We start from the raw sequence: 24,362 nt of genomic DNA on the forward strand, positions 1-24,362 counted from the left end.
TCAACACAATATTTATCCATGTTACAGTAAACTGTATTGCCTTATAGACAGTCAAGAATTTTCCTTGAACTGACCTCTTTGACAAAACTACAGTACAAATGATTGGCCTCATTATATGTTGACCAACAGATGTACTGGAAAGCAGCTAGATGTCTGGGATACACCATAACACATGGCTTCCCCATCTGGTGGCTGAACAATCTGGTATAGTTACCCAATGGTTAGTTACGTCATAGGAGTATCTGTAGATAAGGCAACTTTGATAATGTGTAGTCTAGCAGATCTATTGAATGTAACTTTGAAGTAGTGATGAGAGGAATAATGTGGAAGTATATAAGTTTTAATGTTATATGAATAAATGTCATTTTTATTGGTGACAGTCACAGATACTGGTAATATTATAGTTTATACTTTTAGTTGAAAGGAAATACTAAATTTCAGTTCAAGGTTATATAACACTCTTTTTACTAGCTGTAAAAAAATACTTTGCTAACTGAAGAACTGATGCAAATCTTTTTTGTTAGTAAAACTTGTTGCTTCAAACTGGTTTGCTTTTTGGAACATGAGGGCTTTTCCCCTTAATGAAGCCAGGGCTTATAGCCAGTATATAAGCTTACTAAACTAAAAAGTACTTTGTCCCCCAAGAAAATCAGGTTTAGTTGTGAAAACTTGGTACAAGTAGACATTTTTTTCCTTTTTCTCTGTTCAGATAGCTGATCTGGCCAATGAAGACACACCACAGCTCTATGTGGCCTGTGGTAGGGGACCCCGATCATCTCTGAGAGTCCTAAGGCATGGACTTGAGGTAAGCTGGGCATTTTTAGATCATTTGCAGGGTTTGGGGAGAATCACTGAAAAAGCAGCTTATGGCTTTATTCTGATGAGATCAATGATATATTTAATGTTTATATGAAAGAAAAAATGTTTTCTTCCTCTTCTTTTTCCATAACAAAGTTTAAATTTCCTGATCTTTAACATGTTAGCACAGTAGACACATTTTTAAAAATTGGCAAATGGAGTTGAGAAGGGGAAAATAACCCCTACTGGCTCCAGGTTCACCAGCTAAAACATGGAGGAAGTCTTCGCGGAGCATTTTATTCCATTTTCTTCTAGTCTTGGTCTGTAATCAAAGTGTTTAGGTATTTATGTATTTTTAACTATATTAATACTATATTTTTAAATATTTTATATATATATATATATATGTAAGTTTATGTTCCTAAGTTGTATTCTTTTTAATGTTTTTGCAATATTCCACTATAGTGGATGGATCAGAATTTATTTAATAAATCCTTTATTGCTGGATCTTTTAGGTGACATGGACACTCAAATCCCATATCCTCTTTTTTTTTTTTTTTTTTTAAAGATTTTATTTATTTATTTGAGAGAGAGAGAATGAGAGAGAGAGAACACATGAGAGGGGATAGGGTCAGAGGACGAAGCAGACCCCCCGCCGAGCAGGGAGCCTGATGCGGGACTCGATCCCGGGACTCCAGGATCATGACCCGAGCCGAAGGCAGTCGCCCAACCAACTGAGCCACCCAGGCGCCCAATCCCATATCCTCTTAATATGTTCTAAGGTTGATGCTTTTCTTAGCAAGTTCCCTGGAGTTGATTTTGTTAAGAGAAAATAAAGCTTCCTATGGCAGTTTGCTTTAGAGTTGGGGGTTGGCAGACTATAAGCTCTCAGTGACCCACTGCGTGTTTTTGTAAATTTTTATTGGAACATAGCCAAGATGACTGACCTTGGTTTTGAATTCTGGCTCTACCATTTAATAGCTGTTACTAAGCTTTAGTTTCTTCTTTTCTATAAAATGAGCTCAGTAATGGTACCTGCTTTAAAGATTGTGTGAATTAAATGAGATAATGCATATGAAGAAGCACTTAGCTCAAGGTCTGGCATACAATAGCTGTACAATTTATGCTAGCTATTAATACTGCTGTTTCAGGAAATTTGAAAATTTTTTGGCTCTGTCAAAACACTCATCAGGCTAGTAAATTTTTTTTTTTAAATTTTATTTATTTGAGAGAGAGAGAGAGAGCACAAGAAGGGGGGAGGGTCAGAGGGAGAAGCAGACTCCCCGCTGAGCAGGGAGCCCGATGTGGGACTCGATCCTGGTACTCCGGGATCATGACCTGAGCTGAAGGCAGTCGCTTAACCGACTGAGCCACTCAGGCACCCAGGCTAGTAAATTTTTAATGACTTGAACCCAATTTAGACTAGCAGTTTTTGATTGCTCATCAAATACCATTCAGCATTTGACAGAAGCTAACATTCTCCACCAAAAGTGCATACATGCATTAACAGAAGATTTTGTGTACAGTGTAAAAATCCAATTAAGAATTGTTTTTGAGTCTTCCACCTCTTCCCACTTTTTTCCAGTTCTACAAAAGATCTCTGTTATACAGAAAAATATTTTGAAATTGTTAAACGTTACTTTGTTCCTCTATATCTCTTTGTTGAATCTGTTGTTAAGCTAAATTATGGTCTCATTTGAGCAGGGTCACTGTCACATGTTATATTTGGTATAGAGTATGGCACTCCAAAACTGATATTTTATTGGTGATGAAGTTTTCCACAATTTTCCTGTTCCATGATCAGGTATTACTATTATTTTATTAGTTAAGTAAAAAAAAAAAAAAAAGGTAATGCCTTTAATGGGTATATGTGAGTACTCTCTGTAAAATGGGGTTACATGGTACAATATTTTAAGCACATCATTTCTGGGTCATTTGAAAGTAACATTTTTGTTTTGGAATGGTTTTATATTTACAGAAAAATTACAGGAATTTTATAGTGAGTTCATATGTAACGTACACCTAGTTTTCCCTTCTAGATTATTTAGTTCATCTCAAATATTTCATTTCCTCTCATATTTGAGAACTATAGGATACTCAGAGGATTCTTGACTCTAACCTTAGGTACCATAATATCTAGTAGGAAGGACAGAATAATTCCTGAAATCACTTTTTAGGTAAGTGTGCTAGGAGGTGATGATTTCTGTGAGAGCTTATAGGAGGGAGAGTGGACTGCTTTGCAAGAGGATAAGGGAAGATTTTTCCTAAAGGATGTGGCATTTGAATTGGCCCTTGAGAGATGGGATTTGGCCTTAAGGGAGCTAGGGAAGAAATGGGATGCTAACTTAGATGATGGCCTGTTTCATTCTATGTGCTTTCTTTTTGAGGAGGATGCAGGCATGTCATACTGAAAGAAATCGTATGGTTTTTGCTGCAACAACTATCCTAAATATTCCATCACTTTTTGCTAAACTTTGTTACGGGGATTGCCAATATTTCCAAGCCTTTTTGGTTCTTAGTGTTCTTTTTTTTTAATAAAATGATTCCATTCTTTTAAAGATTAAAAATTTTTTTTTGTTTTACTTTTAAGTAATCTCTACAATCCAACATGGGGCTTGAACTTACAACCCCAAGATCAAGAGTCACATGCTCTACCAACGGAGCCACCCAGGTGCCCTGGTTCCATTCTTTTAATCCAACGTGCAGTGTGAGCACTGCCTTTTTGGAATCCTTTTATCTAGTGTAGTTGTAAGCAAGGATTTAAGTTCTGTGCTCACTGGATCTGTGGTTTGTCTCCTCTCCTATCAGGTATCAGAAATGGCTGTCTCTGAGTTACCCGGTAACCCTAATGCTGTCTGGACAGTGCGTCGGCACATTGAAGGTAAGCAGCCCTTTCCCAGTAGTCAAAATGCGGGTCTGGGTGACATTGACAATAGAAGGCTTAAGAGTCTGCATTCATAAAATTTCTATATTGCTTTATTTAGCAATATACTAGAAACATTTTCTGGCCTGACACCATGTTTCTCAGACTCTCTGAATCAGGATGCCTTCACTTTTTTGTGCACATGAGTAAGGGGACTATATTCATCTTTAGGATACTGGTTCCATCTGTGTAAGAGGTGTGGTGTGAGGGAAAGTTTTCGCTTCCTCATTTTTCTTCAGTGTTTTCTTCTATTGTGCTGAAACTACGGTGAAGTTGAAGGTGTTGTTCTAGGTATTAAGAGGTTTGATTAAGCTTTTTAATTAGTCCTGCTCAGTGGGTGTAGTTGTGTTTCAGGAAAGTTTAGATTGAGATTGAATGGAATCAGAATTTTAGAGTGGGTGGAAAAGAAGGGATGGAGGAAACAGTCCATGCTCCTGGATAAAAGTAGTCACTTCATCCTAAAATTATGAAATTTAAGTGAAAATGCATAATAGTACAACAGCAGGAAAGTCTTGAGTCAATTGAATTTGAGAAATGAAACTTATTTCTAATTTTCCCTTGGATTCTTCGGGGGTGTAGGTCATTTCTATTCCTAGACTTCGTCTTCCTCTTGTTCCCTTAGGAATGTCGGCTTGGTGAGTAAGATCACCCTGGCCAGCATACAAAGCTCTTTCAAGAAAACAGCTGGAAATCTTCCTGATATTTTGATATCCTGACATTTTGATGTTCTAATGTTTGATTTTATGGGAGCTGGGAAATGTGTAGGAGGGAAACCTCTTTCTATTAGTAGAATGCATTGTGGTGGATTTTGTTTTCATGTGGACATTTGAGCCAAGTCTGAGATGAGTAGAAAGAAAAAAGAAAAAAGAAAAAGCAAACAGGAAATTAGTAGGTTCATTTTTGCTGAGAAGATAATTCTCAGATGATTGATTTTGAAGGATTTCCTCATTTTGTGTAATGTCTTCATAAAGAAACTGGTCAGTATTGATGTTCATCTTTAGCTTCGTGGCTGGTTGATATTACAGCTCTTGATGTAAACATTGCCTACACTTTGAATTTTTTGAGCCTTTGAGATAAAACCTAATATTCCCCCTTCTTGTGTTTTTGTTTCATCTTCTATTTCTTAAATTGAACATAGGTTTAGATTTACAGGAAGGTTACCCCTCATTTTTATGATGAAGGCAGAAAAATCACACAGGTTGACTGTTCCAAGATAGTGTGTTGAGGTAATAGAGACTGAAAGCACGGACTCTGAACTTCCAATCCAGTGTTCATTTGACTAACCCTGTAGTGGGAGTCTGTGGGTCTTGCTGGTTTTTTAGGATAAGTGCTGTATTCTTCATCCTGCAGTCTCTCAAGTGTCTACCTTGTACTCAGAGTAATTAAGGTAGGACCCTTCCTCTCAGGGCACTTGGAGTCTAAAAAAGAAGACAAGTATACAACACTGCGTGTGTGCTGATGTAATGAAAGGCACAGCATGTTGCCAGGGCAGGTTAGAGGACAGGGAATGGGCTTATGTTGGAGAATCAGAATCCTGTGGACAGTGCTTGATAAGTCAGTGATAAGTAGTATGTTGTATGATGGAACTTGTAGCTGAAATTTTTTCTTCTCTAAATACCAAAATCTAGGAAAAGACTTAAATCCTGATAAATTTTACTCTTTAGAAACTATAATTTGGGTGATCACCCGCAAAAACAGGTCAGGTTCTCTCTGTTCGTTCTCTTTCCAGATACTCCAAGTTACTGTTGAGTGAATAGCCCACATGTCCACACATGCTGTAGTCTTCCAGGCAACTACTAACCTTGGCTGGTACGTGGTGATGCACACTACCAATACCAAGCCTTTTTTTCTCTTCCACAGGTGGCTGGTGAAGGTGCTGATCACCACAGGTGTGTACGTACTGCTAGGGTCTACCATGGGGTCTTATAGTTTACCCAGGGAGAGGGATCTGCACAAAGTAATAAGACTGCCCTGATGGCATCTCTCAGAGGGTAACTTTGCAGTTGGCTGTCGTGCATTATAGAGATGCATGCCCATCTGCCTGTACATTACGTGGTCTGAGGCAGGAATCAGCGTCCTTACTTTTTCCCTTAGTGGAAAATATGACTAATTTGTCTTTCACTAAGCTGAAAGAACCTACAGCTAGGAAAACCCTTAACTCCATACTCTTCCTTTGGAGTTTTGTATGTTCCAGTTGTACTGACTCAAGTCCTGGAGAAAGCTGCCTTTTTTGGGAGTATAATCAGGACTGCTGAGGCAAGACAGGCACGAAGTAGTCCGAGTATAAAGTAAGAATGAGATACTGGAAGCTTAAGTCACTTTACCTGTTAGAGTGAGCTGTTGAGCTTCAGATACTAAGGCAGAGGAAAGAAGAATAAAGTATTCCCTCCTCTGTGGGCTGCTTCAGCAGTGCTCAGATAGAAGTCCTATTTAAGTGAGAAAGATGCATTCTCATACCCTAATACATTCTTCACTGAGGTATGAACTAATGTTCTTTTTTTATATATATATATATATAAGATTTTTTTTTTTTTTTTTAAGACTGTATTTATTTGAGAGCAAGAGAGACAGAGATAGAGCACAAGTGGAAGGAGAGGGAGAAGGAGGCTCCCGGCTCGATCCCAGGACCCTGGGATCATGACCTGAGCCGAAGCAGAGGCTTAACTGACTTAGCCTCCCGGGCGCCCCTGAACTACTCTTCTTTTATATGAAACTTGTAACTTCTGGAAAAAGGCAAAGTGGATATTTATGGTCATTTACCTTGATTTTGTTCTGAATTCCAACTTTTAACCTATAGCTTCCCTAGGACATGAGCAACTAGCCTGCTATAGGTCCTCCTGGCTGGAGAACGGAGACGGGAGAAGTTACAGTGTGCTTAGTATTCACAGAGTAATAGATGTTATGAGGAAATCTGTGATACAAAGCAGCTCTACTGCTTGTTGACTTGCTCAGGGAATGTAAGACCCTATTAAGTCCACTGAGCATCTCTTTTATTTTTATATCTGAGCAGTCCGGGGCCTTGGGTCAAAGGGAAGATAAAGACCCAGGCAGCCCACCTTCCTTCGTCTCCCCATTCTTTTGCACGTTAGTTAAAATTTGCATGGTCTCTTTGCTGGAAGTTTCTCCCTTTCCCCTTGACTGAAGGAAGAGACCAGAAATCCTGACCATTTAACAGCCATTTGTTGTTTGGCTTTAATTTGCTCTGGCACAGTTTTTAGGATATTAGGTTTCAGTAATGAGAATGTGGGAAAGGACAGTATTCATATAGTTAAAATTAAGCAATTTCTGTTATTTTTAGACACTATAAATTTCCAGTTCAAAAACAGCTGGAGTAAAGCTTCCAAGTTTGGTGTTGTGTGGAGATTCATTTTGGTTTTGTTGTAAACTATTAAGACATCCATTTCAGGGACAACCATGTCCTTACATGATGGTGAACAGTGCTGTCTTACGAAGCCATTTTATAAGGTGTCTCCAAAGCATTTGATACATCTTAACAGTTGTAACAAAAATAATCTAAAACTAGCTATCCGCTTCTCCAGTGTTACTCCTTATGATTTGGAACTTGAACACTTATTTTGGATTCCTGGTATAGCCATTGGACTATACCCGTTGGGAAAGATCTTTGATCTTTGCCTTTCAGCCACCCATTCAGTATATGCATGTATTAAGCACAGGTTTGGAAAACAGTACTCACCCTTACTGGGTGAGTAATTTCATGTGTAAAGCAATTTCATAAATTATATTTATTTCTATTACAGTTCATCAAGTTGAACATGTCCTGCTTATAGGGCAGAATACTACTCTAGGCTACACCAATGATACATCTTTAGTTGGCCTCTTTTTCTGTGAAGAACACTGATTCTTCTGAACTAATTGAGTAATCTTGGTTCAGCTGAATCATCTTTGGAGCAATCAGAATCTGAACTGTGTTCTTGATGTGATTGGGGTGGATCAGCCCTATGGTACTAAACTTTGACAAGGGCTTAGGCACGAAGGGTCCTGTAGCTACTTCGGCTACGAGTGAGGTAGCCACTTTAATTTAGTACCTTCTCCCCCCCCCCCCCCCCCCCCGCAAAAAACACCTTAATTTAGTACCTTGTCTACTTGTCGTTCTGTCCCTCGTTCACCTGATTTCTTATGGGGGAAGGGGGACAGAAAGGGGAATTGATACAGAAAATTCAAATGTAAAATAGGGAAATCTCAATCCTTTCTGAAAAATAAATATATCTTTCTTTATTTAGCATTTATCAAGCTGTATGCCCAACGTTGTGCTGGATGTGGGAGACACACAGAAGCTGTTTTATGTGTAGGATGGCATATATGGGAAATAGGTGGCCTTTAACAATGGGATCTGTATGAGAAACTTCTGGGATTTCCTGTATTCAGATCCTCTGACTTTGAGAAACTCATTAGTGTTTGTTTATCCATAACTATGTTTTGTTAAATGAAAAGCAAATCGTAATAGGGTTGCTTATGACCCCTAAATAGTTGCATTTTTAAATAATGAGAGTAGAGAGGTCAAGGACTGACAATATAAACGGTCCCCCCATCCCCCCCCACTTCCTGGTTAATGCTCTTACCTCATTCTTATTGGGACATCCTAGGATTCTCAGTTATGAACCTGAGAATGATAGTCTCATTGAAGCTTAAATAATTTGTTTTATTCATTAGGTCTTGTGTTCCACATAAGCTTCTTTTGGAAGAGGCTGGGGACCTTGCCTGGTTATAAGGATTATTTTTAAGAATGAATTGTGATTTGCATCTGGCACAAATAAACAAGCTCTAGCTTCAGTATATATAAATATTGTAGTATTCAGAACTTCGTCCTGCCTGGTTACCCTGCTTTGTCTTCTTGCATTTTTCCGGCAGATGTCTCTAGAAAAATTAGCCTTCGGAGGTATTGGGGTGGGTATATCTACTCTCAATGTATTTAGGCATTTAAAGAAGCAAAGTATATCTGTAGGCTGTTATGACCTTCAATTATCTTTTGGATCATCCTGTCCGTTTGCCACATGAGTGTGTGTGTGTGATGGCTACACATAGAAGAAGTGCCTTGGAAGGTTTCTGAAGAGAAAACATAGTATGTCTCAGTTAGCTTTGTAACTAATGAGTTCTTAGCTAACCACCTCCTCTTATCTTCCCTTTTGCAGATGAGTTTGATGCCTACATCATTGTGTCTTTCGTGAATGCCACACTTGTGTTGTCCATCGGAGAGACTGTGGAAGAAGTGACTGACTCTGGGTTCCTGGGCACCACCCCAACCTTGTCCTGCTCGTTGTTAGGAGATGATGCCTTGGTGCAGGTGAGGTTCCCAGAGAGTTAATTTCTGACCTTACTTTGTCTTTTCATTGTGGTGTAGGCTGCTGTGCTCACGTTAATGAGCTTTGAATTCTTTTGAAGTGGACGTTGCAAACATGAACTTGTTTTAAGTTGACTTGTCCGGGGCCTAGTAACTCCCTTTTTGTCATTGACCCAATGGATGACTGAAATGCAGTGGCTCCAGTTCTGACAAGAGTAACCGATCTGTTAGGTGTGTGGGTCATGCTAAGCAATGAGTCACATTGCTAAAGTCCAGTTTCCTTCTGGTCACTGACTCTAGGTGTATCCTGATGGCATTCGACACATACGAGCAGACAAGAGAGTCAATGAGTGGAAGACCCCTGGAAAGAAAACAATTGTGAAATGTGCAGTGAACCAGCGACAGGTGGTGATCGCCCTGACAGGAGGAGAGCTGGTCTATTTTGAGATGGATCCTGTATGTTATTTTATCATTCATTGTGGGACTTAGTGTAAGGGTCCAGAGGTAAAGATGACAGTTGTAGTCCAGTATCTAGATGATACTCACAAGGAGAATTCAAGAGGGAAAGTGTACGTAAGCCAGTCTGGCCTGGTGGGGGTGGGGTGGGAAGGGTAAGTTCATGTCTTAATTCTAACTGGAGTTATGAAATCCTATCTTAGCAGTGAAATACTTGCTTCTCTTGCCCTTCACACTCTACTTTTCCACCAAATATGGGCCATAAGGGTTAATTTTTATAATCTGAAGCCATTTCAGAAATTTTCTTTTGCTTTTCTGTATGGAAGTATGTTGGGTATACTTAATTATCATGCTCTTAGTTTCTGGATGTGGCCAACCTGATAGTCTAACTGTACCTCTGGTTGAGATTTCTTTGTCTTTAAGTTCCGTATTTGAACTCTCTTTTACCCAGAGTATTTTCATGAACAGATAAACAGTTTTATATGTTTCTATTTCCTGAGAGCTAGGTTTGCTTTAGAAAATTTATGGCATGTTGTATTTGTCTAAGACAAAGATATTGTGTTGTCTCTTGATTGTCTTGTCAGTAATTTTCCTTGCTGTTAGCCTGTAGAGTTCAGTCTTGGGACCTCAAGTAGAGAAATTCTTGGTCATTGATGATAGTAAGAGGAGTGAGAGGAAGCAAAAAGGAATTTAACAGTCCCTCTTCCTTTCCCAGGCCCAGGGTTTAGGGGCAAGTTGGAGTGGTTTGTCACCTTTCTCTGTGTCACTTCTGTAGTCAGGACAGCTGAATGAATACACAGAGCGGAAGGAGATGTCGGCAGATGTAGTATGCATGAGTCTGGCCAACGTGCCTCCTGGAGAGCAGCGGTCTCGCTTCCTGGCTGTGGGGCTGGTGGACAATACTGTCAGAATCATCTCTCTGGATCCCTCAGTGAGTGTTACCCTCGACTTCAAGGATCTTCCCACTGGAACCTGAGCTGCTGGCGCACTCCTGATGGGCGTCTCTGGGATCAGCTGGGCTAGCCCCTGCAGTCAGCACCTGCTGCTTCTGATTATCATAGCAGCACACCTCAGGAATTTTCTGCAGTACTTTAAAGAGCCTGTTCCCAGACTACTAAATGCTTTCTTGCCTTAAGCCTTGACTCACTTTTATAGTTAAAAAGCAACCCAAGACTGTTTGCAGAAAAGGACTTGGACTGGCTCTGGGATGGCTTTTAAGATTAGGTGCCCTTTGCTTATTTTTACTTCTACCATTATCCACTTCTGTGGAAAGGAAAGCATAGTTCTCTCCAGAGCTTATTCTAAGATTCGGTTTAACTAACTAGTAGTAATCCATATAGAACTTACTCTATAGGATTCCCCTGTCCACAAGAAAGTTATTTCTCCACTCCTCGAATTAGATTTCCCTGGGTAGATTTTTCCAAAATTGGTCATTTCTTATGTTTTATTCTTTTCTCTTTCCTCCTTAGGACTGTTTGCAGCCTCTCAGCATGCAGGCTCTCCCAGCCCAGCCTGAGTCCTTGTGTATTGTGGAAATGGGTGGGACTGAGAAGCAAGATGAGTTGGGTGAGAGGGGCTCTATTGGCTTCTTGTACCTGAATATTGGGTTACAGGTAAGAGATCCAAGGCTAACATTGTATCAACCCTTTAGCTTTTGTGCAGTCCCTGTTCAATACGGGCATTTGCTGTGCCTTTTCAGTTTACCACCTTATGAAAAGTGAAGGGTGCTACTGTGTGTTCCATTTCTCTCAGCTCTTATTAGAACAAGTCAGGCCTAGGACAAAGTTTTTGAAGAGTCTTTGATAGAGGTGTGTTGTGATCACTGCTCTGGGTCAAAACTAGAGGGGTTCCTCAAGAGTCCTTTGCAGTTCTCACAGTATGCAGCTTTTGGAAACTAATACCCCTTGGTTTATAATGGGGTCCTTTAGTCATAAAGGACCCTGGGTGTGCCCTATTGTCAAAGCAGCGGGGGCTTTTCATCGCATGAAAAGCGGGAGCCTAAGGATAGCACAGTGTCAGCAGTTTTTGACCATATACTTTTCATTTCCTTAATGATTATTTGTTCAACCCCCTGGGTAAGTAATCTAGCCCTGTGGTATTTTTTGCTTTTTAGTTTTACTTCCTAATTTACAAATTTCTCCAACTGCACAGGAGTTAGACTAATGTAACAAACCTCCATGTACCCATCACCAGTTTTAATAGTTACCAACATTCTACTGTTCTTGTTGTATCTATTCCCCTTTTTTTTTTCTTCTGAAGTATGATAAGGCAAATCCAACATGATTTATCATTTCATCTATAAATACTTGAGAATGTAGCTCTAACAGATGGATGGGTTGTTTTCTTTTTAGGCCTCAATTTTATTACCATGCCCAACACAACAGTTCTTCAACTATCTGATATCTTGTTCATGTTCTGGCTTTTCTTGGTTTGTTTTGTTTTTGTTTTTCTAAAAATGTTTTTACCTTTGGTTCTACTTAGGATCTGCATAAAGCTATCTGCAGTTTGCATCATCTGCATGACCTATCCCTTTATGTTTCTTTTAATAATTCCTATCCCCCACCTTTTTTTTTAAAGAATCCAGATCATTTATCTTGAAGAATTTCCACCTTCTGAATTTGGCAGTTTTTCCTTGTGTGTTTAATGTTTGTCTATCTTCTCTTATTTCCTGTAAACTAGTGGGTGGATCTAGACCATGTTGTCCATTAAAAATTATTGCAAGCCACATGTGTAACTTAAATATACCAGTAGCCCAAAAAAGGAACAGATGAAGTTAATTTTAATGTTTTCTTTAACCCGGAATATTTTAAATGTCATTTCAATTTGTAATCCGTATAAAAATTAAGATACTTTATGTTCTCTCTTTTTGAAAAGTCTTTGAAATCTGATATTTTATATTTTATACTTAGTGGCACATCAGGATTCTGGCTAGCCACATGTGGTTTGATGATTATAGAATTGGATAGCACAGATGAAGAGGTTGATTAGATTCAGATTTAATGTTTTTGTGGGGGACAATGTTTTATAAGTGGGCTCTTTACTTTCTGTTACATCACATCAGGAGGCACATGTAATGTCTGGTTATCCTACTTTTAGTGGTGTTAGAATGTTTGTATCTGTTTTAAATTATCTGCTCCCTGTCAACCTTTTACCTAGTAGCAGCAATCAATGCCCATTGCCTAGATTGATTATGTCATTAGGGATTGAGAAATGATGATTTTCTATTTCACTCTTCATTTCATAAGCTGGAACTTTTCTCTAAAGACAAAATTTGCTTACCCCAAAATACAGTTCATACAGGGAAAGGATAAATACTTTGTTTTTTCCCCTTTGTTCATCTATTTTCACAGTAAGGAGTTGGTGCCACAGCAATCTCAAGTGGAGACTGATGAAGTAATTTTTTTATAACATTATGAACGTGAAAATTTTTATATATTTGTGCTTCAAACTCTTATGGTCTTTTCATTTTTGGATGCTAAATTGCCTCATTTTAGATGAGTAGGAGTTCCCTTTTGAAGTTAGTTCCTTTGTCCTTTTAACATGACCCTGTTATCTTTGGGTGCTTCCTTCTGATACAACAGAGTGCCCCTGTATATGCCTGGAATATTCTTGCCCTAGACCTGAAGTAGCTGTTTCTCTTAAGAGTCTTAATCTCTTTAGGAGAAATGGCATTTAGAGACCACAACAGGCCTTGTTTATTTTAACTATGCATGTATCTTTTTTTTTTAAATATTTATTTATTTATTTTAGAAAGAGTGCATGCATGAGTTGGGAGAGAGGCAGAGGGAAAGAATCTTGTAGCAGGCTCCCCACTGAGCATGGAGCTTGATGCGGGACTTCATCCCACGACCCATGAGATCATGACCTGAGCCAAAACTAAGTAGGACGGACGTTCAGCTGACTGAGCCACCCAGGCACCCCTTAACTATGCATACATCTTTTTTTTTTAAAAGATTTTATTTATTTATTTGACAGAGATAAAGGGAGAGAGGGAACACAAGCAGAGGAGTGGGAGAGGGAGAAGTAGGCTTCCCGCTGAGCAGGAAGCCCAATGTGGGGATCGATCCCAGAACCCTGGGATCGTGACCTGAGCCGAAGGCAGACGCTTAACGACTGAGCCACCCAGGTGCCCCACTATGCATGTATCTTAAAATTTAAAATTATAAAGAAGAGTTTAACATGCATGGTAGAAAGAATTTTAACGTATATGTAGTGAAAAATAAGAGCTTTTCACTTAGTAAATGCTCAGTAACTATTTGAGTTGAGTGAGTGATTTAGTGAGAGTGAATGAGTGGCTGGCTGATTATTAGGATATTCTTTAAACCCCCAAGTCATTTCCTTCCACCTGTTCTGAACTTATATATTCTGTGAAGTAGCCAAGGGAGCTACCATTAGGAGTAGGCTTCACCCACTCTTTTCCTTTTTATTAGAATGGTGTGCTGCTAAGAACTGTCCTGGACCCTGTCACTGGGGATCTGTCTGACACCCGCACTAGGTACCTGGGGTCCCGTCCTGTGAAACTCTTTCGTGTCCGGATGCAAGGCCAGGAGGCAGTAAGTAATGAAAGGGGGGCAGGCAGCATGTTTGGACATTAGTGGCATCAGCTGAGAAAAGTTCCTTTGGCATAAGCTTTGCTTTCATTAATTCACCCATATATAGTTAGTTTGATATTAGCTCTCTCTTAATTAGCTTCTTTCCTATGGGAAGTCTGGGGTCCCTTAATCCAGAGCTTTCCATGGCACTGAGCTATGTTTTGGTTATGGGTGGAATAGGATATCAATCTGTTCAGCTCTAGGCTGGGCAAATGGAGCAGACTGAGAGGTAGCTAGAAACCTTCTATCTAGGGTACCACTACCATGAGCAACCTTATATCAATACCAGGGTTTACTGGGTAATGTGAAAGAGGTTGGGAAACATTGTGTCCTTTGTAGCTAAGAATGTTACTGTTGCTGGGTGCTGTGCTAGTTCTTTACTTGTTACTGCATTTAATTCTTGAAACCGTCTGGGCTTGTTATGGTATTCCCATTTTACACATATGGAAATTGAGGCTTAGAGAGATTGAGTGATTAGGTCATAAACTGAGCCACCCAGGCGTTCCTGGTTCTCTTTTCTTAAGGTAGTCTTTTAGGTTTCTAAAATTCCTTGGGATATTGTGCACACGGAAATTTGCAGATAAGGTCTGTGGTTAACATTCTATGTTTGTCTTTTTCCTAAACCTATTGGAATGTTTTTCTTTCCTCAGGTGTTGGCCATGTCAAGCCGATCCTGGTTGAGCTATTCCTACCAGTCTCGTTTCCATCTCACTCCCTTGTCTTATGAGACCCTGGAGTTCGCATCTGGCTTCGCCTCTGAACAGTGTCCTGAGGGCATTGTGGCCATCTCCACCAATACCCTGAGGTGAGAGTCCCACGGTTCAAGCTCAGTGGGAATCCTTTCTGCCAACGACTGGGATTGTGGTTTTGCCAGAGTGTTGGAAGAAGTTAACGAAGTGATGGCAGAGAGCCGACTCTTCACCACGGCACTAGAGTGTTGCAACTGAAACATTCATTTGGCTCAGGATTTTAAGTACCTGGTAGCCAAGTTTCGGTGTTTGGAGTTTTAGCTTCTGTTTAGATTTTCAGGGCCAAGTTTTAATATACTCAGCAGTACAGTTTAGTTTCCTTGAGATTAAAGCGTCTTGTTTTCCAAGGCAGTACTGTTAGATTAGTTTTAGAGCAGGCAGGCATTGGATCACTGGTAACTTTTTCTCATCTGGTCCTGTCATTTACAGTGTTAGGTCTTCCAATTTTAACCTCAGTATAAATTATTTAGGCCTTTTGCAAATTGACAGACTGTTATTTATGCTGATTATGTTGGAGTGAGCACTATTATATTGCAAGATGGCTAGTCAGTTTGAAAAATAAGCTATTCAGTTTAACTTTCTCAAGTTTGGGGTTTCATTTTTTCTTTTTTCATCTTTTAATGCCACCTGTGTACATGTCCTGGTCGTAACTCTTGGCTATTCATAAGAGGAACCTTATCAAGAGGAACTATATAGGGGCGCCTGGGTGGCTCAGTCGTTAAGCGTCTGCCTTCGGCTCAGGTCATGATCCCAGCGTCCTGGGGTCGAGCCCCACATCGGGCTCTCTGCTCTGCGGGAAGCCTGCTTCTCCCTCTCCCACTCCCCCTGCTTGTGTTCCCTCTCTCGCTGTGTCTCTCTGTCAAATAAATAGATAAAATCTTTAAAAAAAAAAAAAAAAAAGGAACTATATAGTCTCTTGTTAAATGGATGACTTACCAAGTGAACTCCCAGATTTCTGTGCAGCATCTTTCAGGATCTTTTCAGTCATTGTTCTCTCTCTCTCTAACCTTCACACCTTCATGTACCTTCTGTTCCAGCAGAATTGCTCTCGCCTCATGTTTTTTTTTTTCTCTGTACCCTGGCATGCTTCCCACACACATCTCTGCCAGTCAAGACCTTGCCTCATTCATGGACATTCTCATTATTTATGGGTGCTCCCTCTCTTCCGAATTCATATAAATGTGGACACACCCACAGATTTTTTCACTTTTGTAGCAGTAGAGCATTTCCTCCCCAGAACACAATCTTTCAGGGAAAGCCACTGTGTGAAGTAGTTAACAGCAGAACTCTTGGAAACAACAGCATTTAGAGTCCTTACTGTCAGAACTATGGACCATTTTGATAAGAGTTTCTAGATCCTGAGTGAGTGATGTATTAATTCCCTGCCTTTCCCCCCATAGGATTTTAGCGTTGGAGAAGCTAGGTGCTGTCTTCAATCAAGTAGCATTTCCACTGCAGTACACACCCAGGAAATTTGTCATTCACCCTGAGAGTAACAACCTTATCATCATTGAGACTGACCACAATGCCTACACTGAGGCAACAAAAGCTCAGAGGAAGCAGCAAATGGCAGAGGTAATGAGACTGACCTTCAGGGTTTAGTTAAAAGGCATTCATGTGAAATTTTCTTGAAAAGTTTAAACTCGTGTAATTGCTGATTATATTCTTTGTTGCTTTAAAAAAGACCCAGGTTCTTGTCAGGTCCTTTAAGCAGAGCCCTTTGCCTGAATCCTTGGTTTTAGAGGTTTTTTTGTGACGCGGGACTAATACACTGACCTGGGTTTATTCAGTACTCAGCTTTCCTTCTGGAACAGAGTTCTTCAATCCTTGAGCTTCCTAAACAGTCTGTGTATGTGTTTCCTGGGTTCAGGCCCAAAGGAGACAGCTTTCAATTCTTTCCAGAAATCATTTCCCAGCAAAAAAACAAATAGCTCCCACCATGTAAAACTGTATCTGGCCTGGAAGAGATGAGACAAGGAGTCGTAGTAAGGGAAATCAGAGGGGGTAGGTAGGAAAGTGGTGTTTTCATTTTATGTATCTCAGGCTATGTGCCATGTATTTGCCACAGTCCGATGTTAGATTTTTTGGCATTAAAGAACGGAGTACCTGGTTTCCCCTTTAGTGGTTTCCCTCTTCCCCTTGTCTGTACACTACTCCCTTTAATCTTCATTTCGGGAACTCTGGTTTTGGCCCGCAGACTTTGCTACTTATATGATAATGAAGTCCCCCTGGAGGTGTTGCGCTACTTGTCGCTTCTCACCCACCACCCACCTCTGAATATATCATCTCTTCCGTTTTTGTGTGTGATTTTGTTTTTTTATTTAGGAAATGGTAGAAGCAGCAGGGGAGGATGAGCGGGAGCTCGCTGCAGAGATGGCAGCAGCATTCCTCAATGAAAACCTCCCTGAGTCCATTTTCGGAGCTCCTAAGGCTGGCAATGGGCAATGGGCCTCTGTGATCCGCGTGATGAATCCTATTCAAGGGAACACGCTGGATCTTGTCCAGCTAGAACAGAATGAGGCCGCATTTAGGTAAGGAGCTCAGGACATCCAGGGTTTTGAGGGCTGGAATGGGAATTCTCTGTGCTGTAACTACTGCCTGATTCCTCTTTCTTTCTCTGTTTGCAGTGTGGCCGTGTGCAGGTTCTCCAACACTGGTGATGATTGGTATGTGTTGGTGGGCGTGGCCAAAGACCTGATCCTCAACCCCAGGTCTGTAGCAGGGGGCTTTGTCTATACCTACAAGCTCGTGAACAATGGGGAAAAACTGGAGTTTTTGCACAAGGTAGGAACCAGCCATTGGTTCTCCTGGATCTTAGGTCCTACTGGACTCTCTCACTTCTGCTTAAGTTGTGGGTCAGGTCTTCTAGTGACCATTTTGGGAGCCAGATTGATTATGTTCCATCTGTTGGTGGCACACAGAAAATCCTGGGGCTTTCATGCTGCAGTGAAGCTCTACTGCCTGGGAGTCCCACAGGAGGCCTGCGTGCTAACCAGCCACAGTGGTGACGTAGGTGTATGCAGAATTGGCCCCTGGTAGCCAATTTGTAACCAAAATCCAACAGTTCTTTTTTATTTTTTTATTTTTTAAAAATCCAATAGTTCTAAAGAATTAATATTCTCTGGAGAATTAGCATTTAATGGATACACTTTCCCTTTGGAAAAATGGAAAAGTTCTCGGGATGGGTGGTGGTGATGGTTGCACAACACTGAAAATGTTTGATGCCACTGAATTGTATACTTAAAAATGCTTAAAATGAAAAAAAAAATGCTTAAAATGGTAAGCTTTATATGTATTTTATCACAATTTTTAAATTAAGGGGGATAAAAGTCCTGTTCTTGTTCCACACGGACAGCACACGCATGTAGCTCCTTCAGCCTTCCACAGGGGAGTGTCCTCTAGGAAGGAATTACTCATTTCTTTGTGCTAAACTCCTTGTATCTCCCTTACAACTAAGATGTCACTTGTCACTAGCACTCCTTTCCCATCCCTCCACAAGCAGCAGTCACTTCTCCAACATTGAGGCTTCACTGTTCATGGCAACAGTTGAATTATCACGGGCTCTGAAACCACATTCATTGGGCGTCAGGGCTTCCTTTCACATGTGGCACTGATCTGTTTGCTAAGTGACGTGCAGTGTGTGGGACCTGTTCATAGAGACTGTTGTATGTGTGGTTTATTTCTCTGATGAGCCAAAGGTGATTACTCATTGTCTGTCTTGTAAAAACATTTTGGGTCAGGAGGGTGGGGCTAGCATTTGGCTGGTGTTCTCATAGCTGCATTGGCTGTTTTTCTTCTCACAGACTCCAGTGGAAGAGGTCCCTGCTGCCATTGCCCCATTCCAGGGGAGGGTGTTGATTGGTGTGGGGAAGCTTCTGCGAGTTTATGATCTGGGGAAGAAGAAGTTACTCCGAAAGTGTGAGAACAAGGTAAATATGCTGGTACAGGGCCTCAGAACTAGCTAGTGAGGAAGGAGGAAACATTGGCGGTATGATAGACAGTAACTTAAAATTCTATGACTTTTTAGGACCTTGTAGTTCCTCAGTTCCAGGCTTAGAATTAATTAGGCCTTTGAGACTTGAGAAGGACAGAAGTTAGGTGGGTTTCTTGACTTCTTCAAACTAAGAACCAGATTCTGTCCTGTTTGCTACTACAGAGTATTTAACTGTGAGAATTGAGCATACATATCCACTGTATTAAAACCAGTTAGCTCTTTTTCCATCTTTTAGGAATTTATTGACTGCCATTCTGTAGTTCCTATATATACATTACAGTCAGGGGAAGCTGGACTTTCTCTGGGTTCTGAATTTCAAGGCTATACCCATTGATGTCCTTGTTTTTCCCCAGCATATTGCCAATTACATCTCTGGGATCCAGACTATTGGACACAGGGTAATTGTGTCTGATGTCCAAGAAAGTTTCATCTGGGTTCGATACAAGCGTAATGAGAACCAGCTTATCATTTTCGCCGATGATACTTACCCACGATGGGTCACTACAGCTAGCCTCCTGGACTATGATACTGTGGCTGGGGCAGACAAGTTTGGCAACATTTGTGTGGTGAGTTGATGTTTACATGGGTTACACTGATGTGTAGGAAAGCTGGCTATTTTCGGTGGTAAAGTCAAGGACCCAGGACTATGATCTCTAATATGGAAATTGAAAATAGGTATAAAATTCAATCCTAGTAAGGCCAGTTCTAAAAAGGAAACTTTGTGTTCTTTAAGCCCTCTTTTTTTTTTTTTTTTTAAAGATTTTACTTATTTTTGAGAGAGAGAGCATGAGCAGGCCGGGGGTGGGGGGAGGGGCAGAAGGAGAGGGAGAAGCATACTCCCCCATGAGCTGGGAGCCCGATGTGGGACTTGATCCAGGACCCTAAGATTATGACCTGAGCTGAAGTCAGACATTTAACCAACTGAGCCACCCAGGTGCCCTCTTATCAGTCTTTATTTTTATTTTTTAAAGATTTTATTATTACTATTTTTTAATATTCTCTACACCCAACATGGGGCTCAAACTCACAACCCTGAGATCAAGAGTTGCGTACTCTACTGAGCCAGCCAGGCACCCCATTCTTATCAGTCTTTTAGTCTGGTCCATCTCCCTCCTTATGGAATATGATTTAATAGTGATGATAGGTTTCACTTGAGCTAATGAGTAATATTTATTTTTACTTTTGCAAGAATTTTGGCTTCTCTTTCTAAGCCCAGTTTGACTTCTTTTGTTTATGTTCTATAGCCTTTGTTTTGTCCTTGCTCATGGGTTGAATCTCTTGAGGTTGTCACTTAGACACCAGGTTGTAGGAGACAGGCTCACGCCTCTGCCGAAGGTCGTGTCCAGGCTTGCTTTTGTCAAGGATCAGGGGCAAACATGTTGCTTGGTGATGCAGGTGAGTTGGTGCATGACCCAGCCCTGTGACTTATGTCACTTCCTTGTAGGTGAGGCTCCCACCTAATACCAATGATGAAGTGGATGAGGATCCCACAGGAAACAAAGCCCTGTGGGACCGGGGCTTGCTCAACGGGGCCTCTCAGAAGGTAAGATTGCAGAAGGGACCCCGAAGGAGAGGTGCCAGCCTTCAGGGTACATTCCCCATGACCCACATTGAGGGAACTTTTTTTTTTTTTTTTGTAAAGATTTTATTTATTTATTTGACAGAGAGAGACACAGAGAGGGAACACAAGCAGGGGGAGTGGGAGAGGGAGAAGAAGGGTTCCCGCTGAGCAGGGAGCCTGATGTGGGGCTCGATCCCAGGACCCCAGGATCATGACCTGAGCCGAAGGCAGGCGCTCAACGACTGAGCCACCCAGGCACCCCAAGGGAACATTTTTTTAGTCAGCTACCTGCAGTGCACATGATTATGCTGAGTACTCTCCTGCACATGGAAATCCTTTCATAGCCTCTGATGGGTAGATGCTGGGCTTGATGTACAATGACCAAGTCACCATTCCATTTTTATCACTACAAAATGGAATTTTTCCAAGACATTTTAGCAGTGACTAGAGCATAGTGTGTTCCTTGGAAAAAATTGTTGCACAGGGTCATTCCTGGTACTAACCAGCTCTTTTCTGAGGGGTTGTTCTGGGCTCTTTACTTTTCTCCTGTAGGCATATGCTTCTGTAGTAGAGAAACTCTGGACTTTTAAAATAGATATGTTTTAGAGAGCAAGTCTATGATTGCTGCCTTTTTTCTTTCTTTTAAGATTTTATTTATTCATTTGTCAGAGAGAGCTCACAAGCAGGGGGAGCGGCAGGCAGAGGGAGAAGCAGGCTCCCTGCGGAGCAAGGAGCCCAGTGTGGGACTTACCAGAAATGATCTAACTTCAGCATTGTGAGGACATTAATCTCAAGTAAATGTTAAGAACATTCTGAAGTATTTTTAAATGTTAGTATTGTTTGTATTTAAAAGAAGGTGAAATCTGCCCTTTGGAGGTACTGCTTGCTCTTGGGAATCTAGAACAGGTCCGGAGGGCACACATAGTTACTAGTCTGTTTTCAACTTACAGGCAGAGGTGATCATGAACTACCATGTGGGCGAGACAGTGCTGTCATTACAGAAGACCACACTGATCCCTGGAGGCTCAGAATCACTGGTCTATACCACCTTGTCAGGAGGAATTGGAATCCTTGTCCCATTCACATCCCATGAGGTGAAATCTCCCATACTCTTCTGGCCTTTGCCTTCACAGGGTTGTTTCTTGGTGCTAAATCAGCCTAAGAGGGCAAATCTTTTGTCCCCACATGTAGCTAGGGATGTTCTGGAAATTTTATAAGGTGACAGAAGTACCTGGGAAGATAGGAATCCTGTTCCCCCCACCCAAGCCATTTGTTTTTATACTGTACCAGGGTTTGGTTTAGTTCTTTTTTAAAGATTTATTTATTTTAGAGAGAGAGCAGGGGAAGGGGCAGAGGGAGAGGGAAAGAGAATCCTCAAGCAGACACTCTACTGAGCACAGGACCCAACATGGGGCTTGATCCGAGGACCCTGAGGTCATTACCTGAGCCGAAGTCAAGAGTCTGACACTTAAGCAACCTAGCCGCCCAGGCACCCTGGGTCTGGTTCAGTTCTGGTGTGGGTATAGGATTAGTTAGAGGCCAAAGCCCCAGAATCACACCCCACGGACTAGGAATGATGATCATTACAGTGATGTAGACTGTGTACTTCCTGCCTCCTCAAGTCAACTCTAGGATTGGCTGAATTGGGTTATGTTATTCCAGCTAAGGAAGCTGGGATCAGGAATCTGACTTCACAAATCAGTCTTTACATGTGGTGTTCTCTTGTGTTTTGCAAATACAGGTGGGGTTTCTTTCAGGTTTTAGGTATCTTGTAGCAGGAAAACCTGTGGTTGTCAGAGGAGCAGTTGGATAGTTAACATCTTTTTGGATGGTAAAAAAAAATCAATGGTTTGTCTGTTCATTGTGCTTCTGGAAACCGTAGACTAGTAGTTGAAATCCCTTTTTTCTTTTAGTGACAGATTTTTTTGTTTCTTCTACCAGGACCATGACTTCTTCCAACATGTAGAAATGCACCTACGGTCTGAGCATCCCCCTCTCTGTGGGCGAGACCACCTCAGCTTTCGTTCCTATTACTTCCCTGTTAAGGTTTGTCTTTGTTGGAAATCTGGGTTGAAAGGGGGGATCCTCGCCCCATGTAACTTGTCTTTTCTGTGGCCCTCCCTCCCTTAAAAATCAGAACAGTCCTGAATGAAGGAGAATCAAAGGAGTGGATTGATGGAGGCAGTAATGGGGCGGGGGGACGGGGGGGAGAGGAATGGCTGGTGATATTCAGGGACCTCTTCCCCCGGAGCAGACCACAGCCAGAGAAGAGGCTTCACCCAGTTTTGCTACTCTGAAAACGGGACACTAAGGATGAACTTAGAGTAGTGTTCCTGGCTCTGTAAATGGTTCAGATATCTGAGAGAATAAAAGCCTTTCTTGCAGCTGCTTTACCATGTGGCACTTTCTTTAAGCATTTGACCTATTTCTTCCTCACTTTTCTGTGTCTTAGAATGTGATAGATGGAGATCTCTGTGAGCAGTTCAACTCCATGGAGCCCAACAAACAGAAGAACGTCTCTGAAGAACTGGACCGAACCCCACCTGAGGTGTCCAAGAAGCTTGAGGACATCCGGACCCGCTATGCCTTCTGAGCCCTTTCTTTTCCTGTGGGACCTGTGTCAGAGACTCTGTTATGTTTCCCCCACCACATGACTCTGAACCCATATGGCAGAAGGGTGGCTGGATAATTAAGACTTTGTAATATTAAAGCTAGTAGGTCTTTCCTATCCACTCTTTCCCTGGACTGACTGGTTCCCCCTAAAATTGGCACTGAAATTTGCTATGCTTCTTTCTGACTAGTACATAATACATTGATCCCAGGTTCTGGTGTGTAATAAGATGTTCCCTCTTCCCCAAAGCTTTCCCTGCATTGATATTTCTGGCTCTCTTGTCTACTTTTGTATACACCCTTAGTTTTTAACTGGTTTTCCTGTAAATATAGTTTTGTACAATGTTACCTGTGTGGGAGGGAGGGAGGCAAGCTGAGGTGGGGACCAGGTTGAATATAGTATAACTCCTGAGTTCTGCCACTCTGGAATCTAACCAGAAATACAAATCTAGTTTTAACGGTGGCTTGTGTCCATGTGTCTTTTCTGGGGGTGGGAATTTAGGTGGGAAATTTGAGCCTGAGTTAGAGCAGGAAGAATGGAGTATCCTTCCTTCCTTCCAGCTACCTGTTTGTATTTCTGGCACCTTGTGGCCTCACACTCCCAGCTCTGGGGTGGTTTTTTGGCTTCCTCTAGTTCTTTTTGCTATGCAGATGAAGCTTGGGCTCAATAATAACCATGTGGTCAGTCACGCTTTTTCCCATTGGATATCGAGGAATGGTGGCTGATTTCTTCTCCCCTGTTTTAGCTTCTTTCTACTTTGAGGTCTTAGAGTGAAGGATTTGGCATGCATTCCAGTTGGGTGGTCTCTTAACAGATGCTCCCTTTACTTCTACAGCTCCTGAAATGATCGTTTGCCATATGACTCGTAGGAAGGATCAGTAAGTACAGAAGAACCCAGATACTAACCTGCCCTTGGGAACAGAGTATATGTGGTCCTTATTTAAAGGCTCATGGGTAACCGTTGGGGGGCAGGGGAGAGGGGGAGTCCTGTCTGCAGTGGACATCTTAGGCAAGCTCTGGAGGGCCTTTGGAGTATGAGGAGGCAGCACAGGTAGCCTCTCAGCTGCAAGTGTCCACACCTGAAAAGGCAGCCTTAATCTTCCAGGCAGTTCCCCAGTTTCACTGAATTTGGAGAGACCTGAGCTCACTGCTGTTCTCAGTCTTTCACAGAGTAAAACATTCTTTCATGTGCATAGGCTCAGCCACTTCCATGAGCAGATTCTCTGTGGCCAGCACTGGGTTAGAATCAGGAATGGAGGTGATTAGACACAACCTTTGCCCTGAGCAGCCCACAGTCCAATGTAGAGAGGGTTCCTCACGCTGCGTTATCTCTAATCATGACTAGGTTTTAGAGCAGCCAGCAGAGATCCAGGTTTTGC

General features: G+C 41.5%; 1 protein-coding gene across 1 annotated transcript in view; it reads left to right on the plus strand.

Annotated features, from left to right (window-relative positions):
- Window positions 1-23,445, plus strand: part of SF3B3 (splicing factor 3b subunit 3) — a 43,416-nt gene extending 19,971 nt beyond the window's left edge. The window contains exons 10-26 of the mRNA XM_035024803.1: window positions 710-805; window positions 3,607-3,679; window positions 8,872-9,023; window positions 9,321-9,476; window positions 10,252-10,407; window positions 10,946-11,089; window positions 13,907-14,029; window positions 14,719-14,873; window positions 16,218-16,392; window positions 17,143-17,348; window positions 17,445-17,601; window positions 18,621-18,746; window positions 19,165-19,377; window positions 20,256-20,354; window positions 21,323-21,466; window positions 22,314-22,418; window positions 22,825-23,445. Of these exons, the coding sequence (XP_034880694.1) occupies window positions 710-805; window positions 3,607-3,679; window positions 8,872-9,023; window positions 9,321-9,476; window positions 10,252-10,407; window positions 10,946-11,089; window positions 13,907-14,029; window positions 14,719-14,873; window positions 16,218-16,392; window positions 17,143-17,348; window positions 17,445-17,601; window positions 18,621-18,746; window positions 19,165-19,377; window positions 20,256-20,354; window positions 21,323-21,466; window positions 22,314-22,418; window positions 22,825-22,965 (2,421 nt within the window). The 3' untranslated portion in view covers window positions 22,966-23,445. The remainder of the gene's footprint in view (window positions 1-709; window positions 806-3,606; window positions 3,680-8,871; window positions 9,024-9,320; window positions 9,477-10,251; window positions 10,408-10,945; window positions 11,090-13,906; window positions 14,030-14,718; window positions 14,874-16,217; window positions 16,393-17,142; window positions 17,349-17,444; window positions 17,602-18,620; window positions 18,747-19,164; window positions 19,378-20,255; window positions 20,355-21,322; window positions 21,467-22,313; window positions 22,419-22,824) is intronic.
- Window positions 23,446-24,362: the final 917 nt, after the last annotated feature.

This window comes from Mirounga leonina, unplaced genomic scaffold (assembly GCF_011800145.1).
Source record: "Mirounga leonina isolate KUSES-001 unplaced genomic scaffold, KU_Mleo_1.0 Mir_180, whole genome shotgun sequence".
Classification (NCBI taxonomy): Eukaryota; Metazoa; Chordata; class Mammalia; order Carnivora; family Phocidae; genus Mirounga; species Mirounga leonina.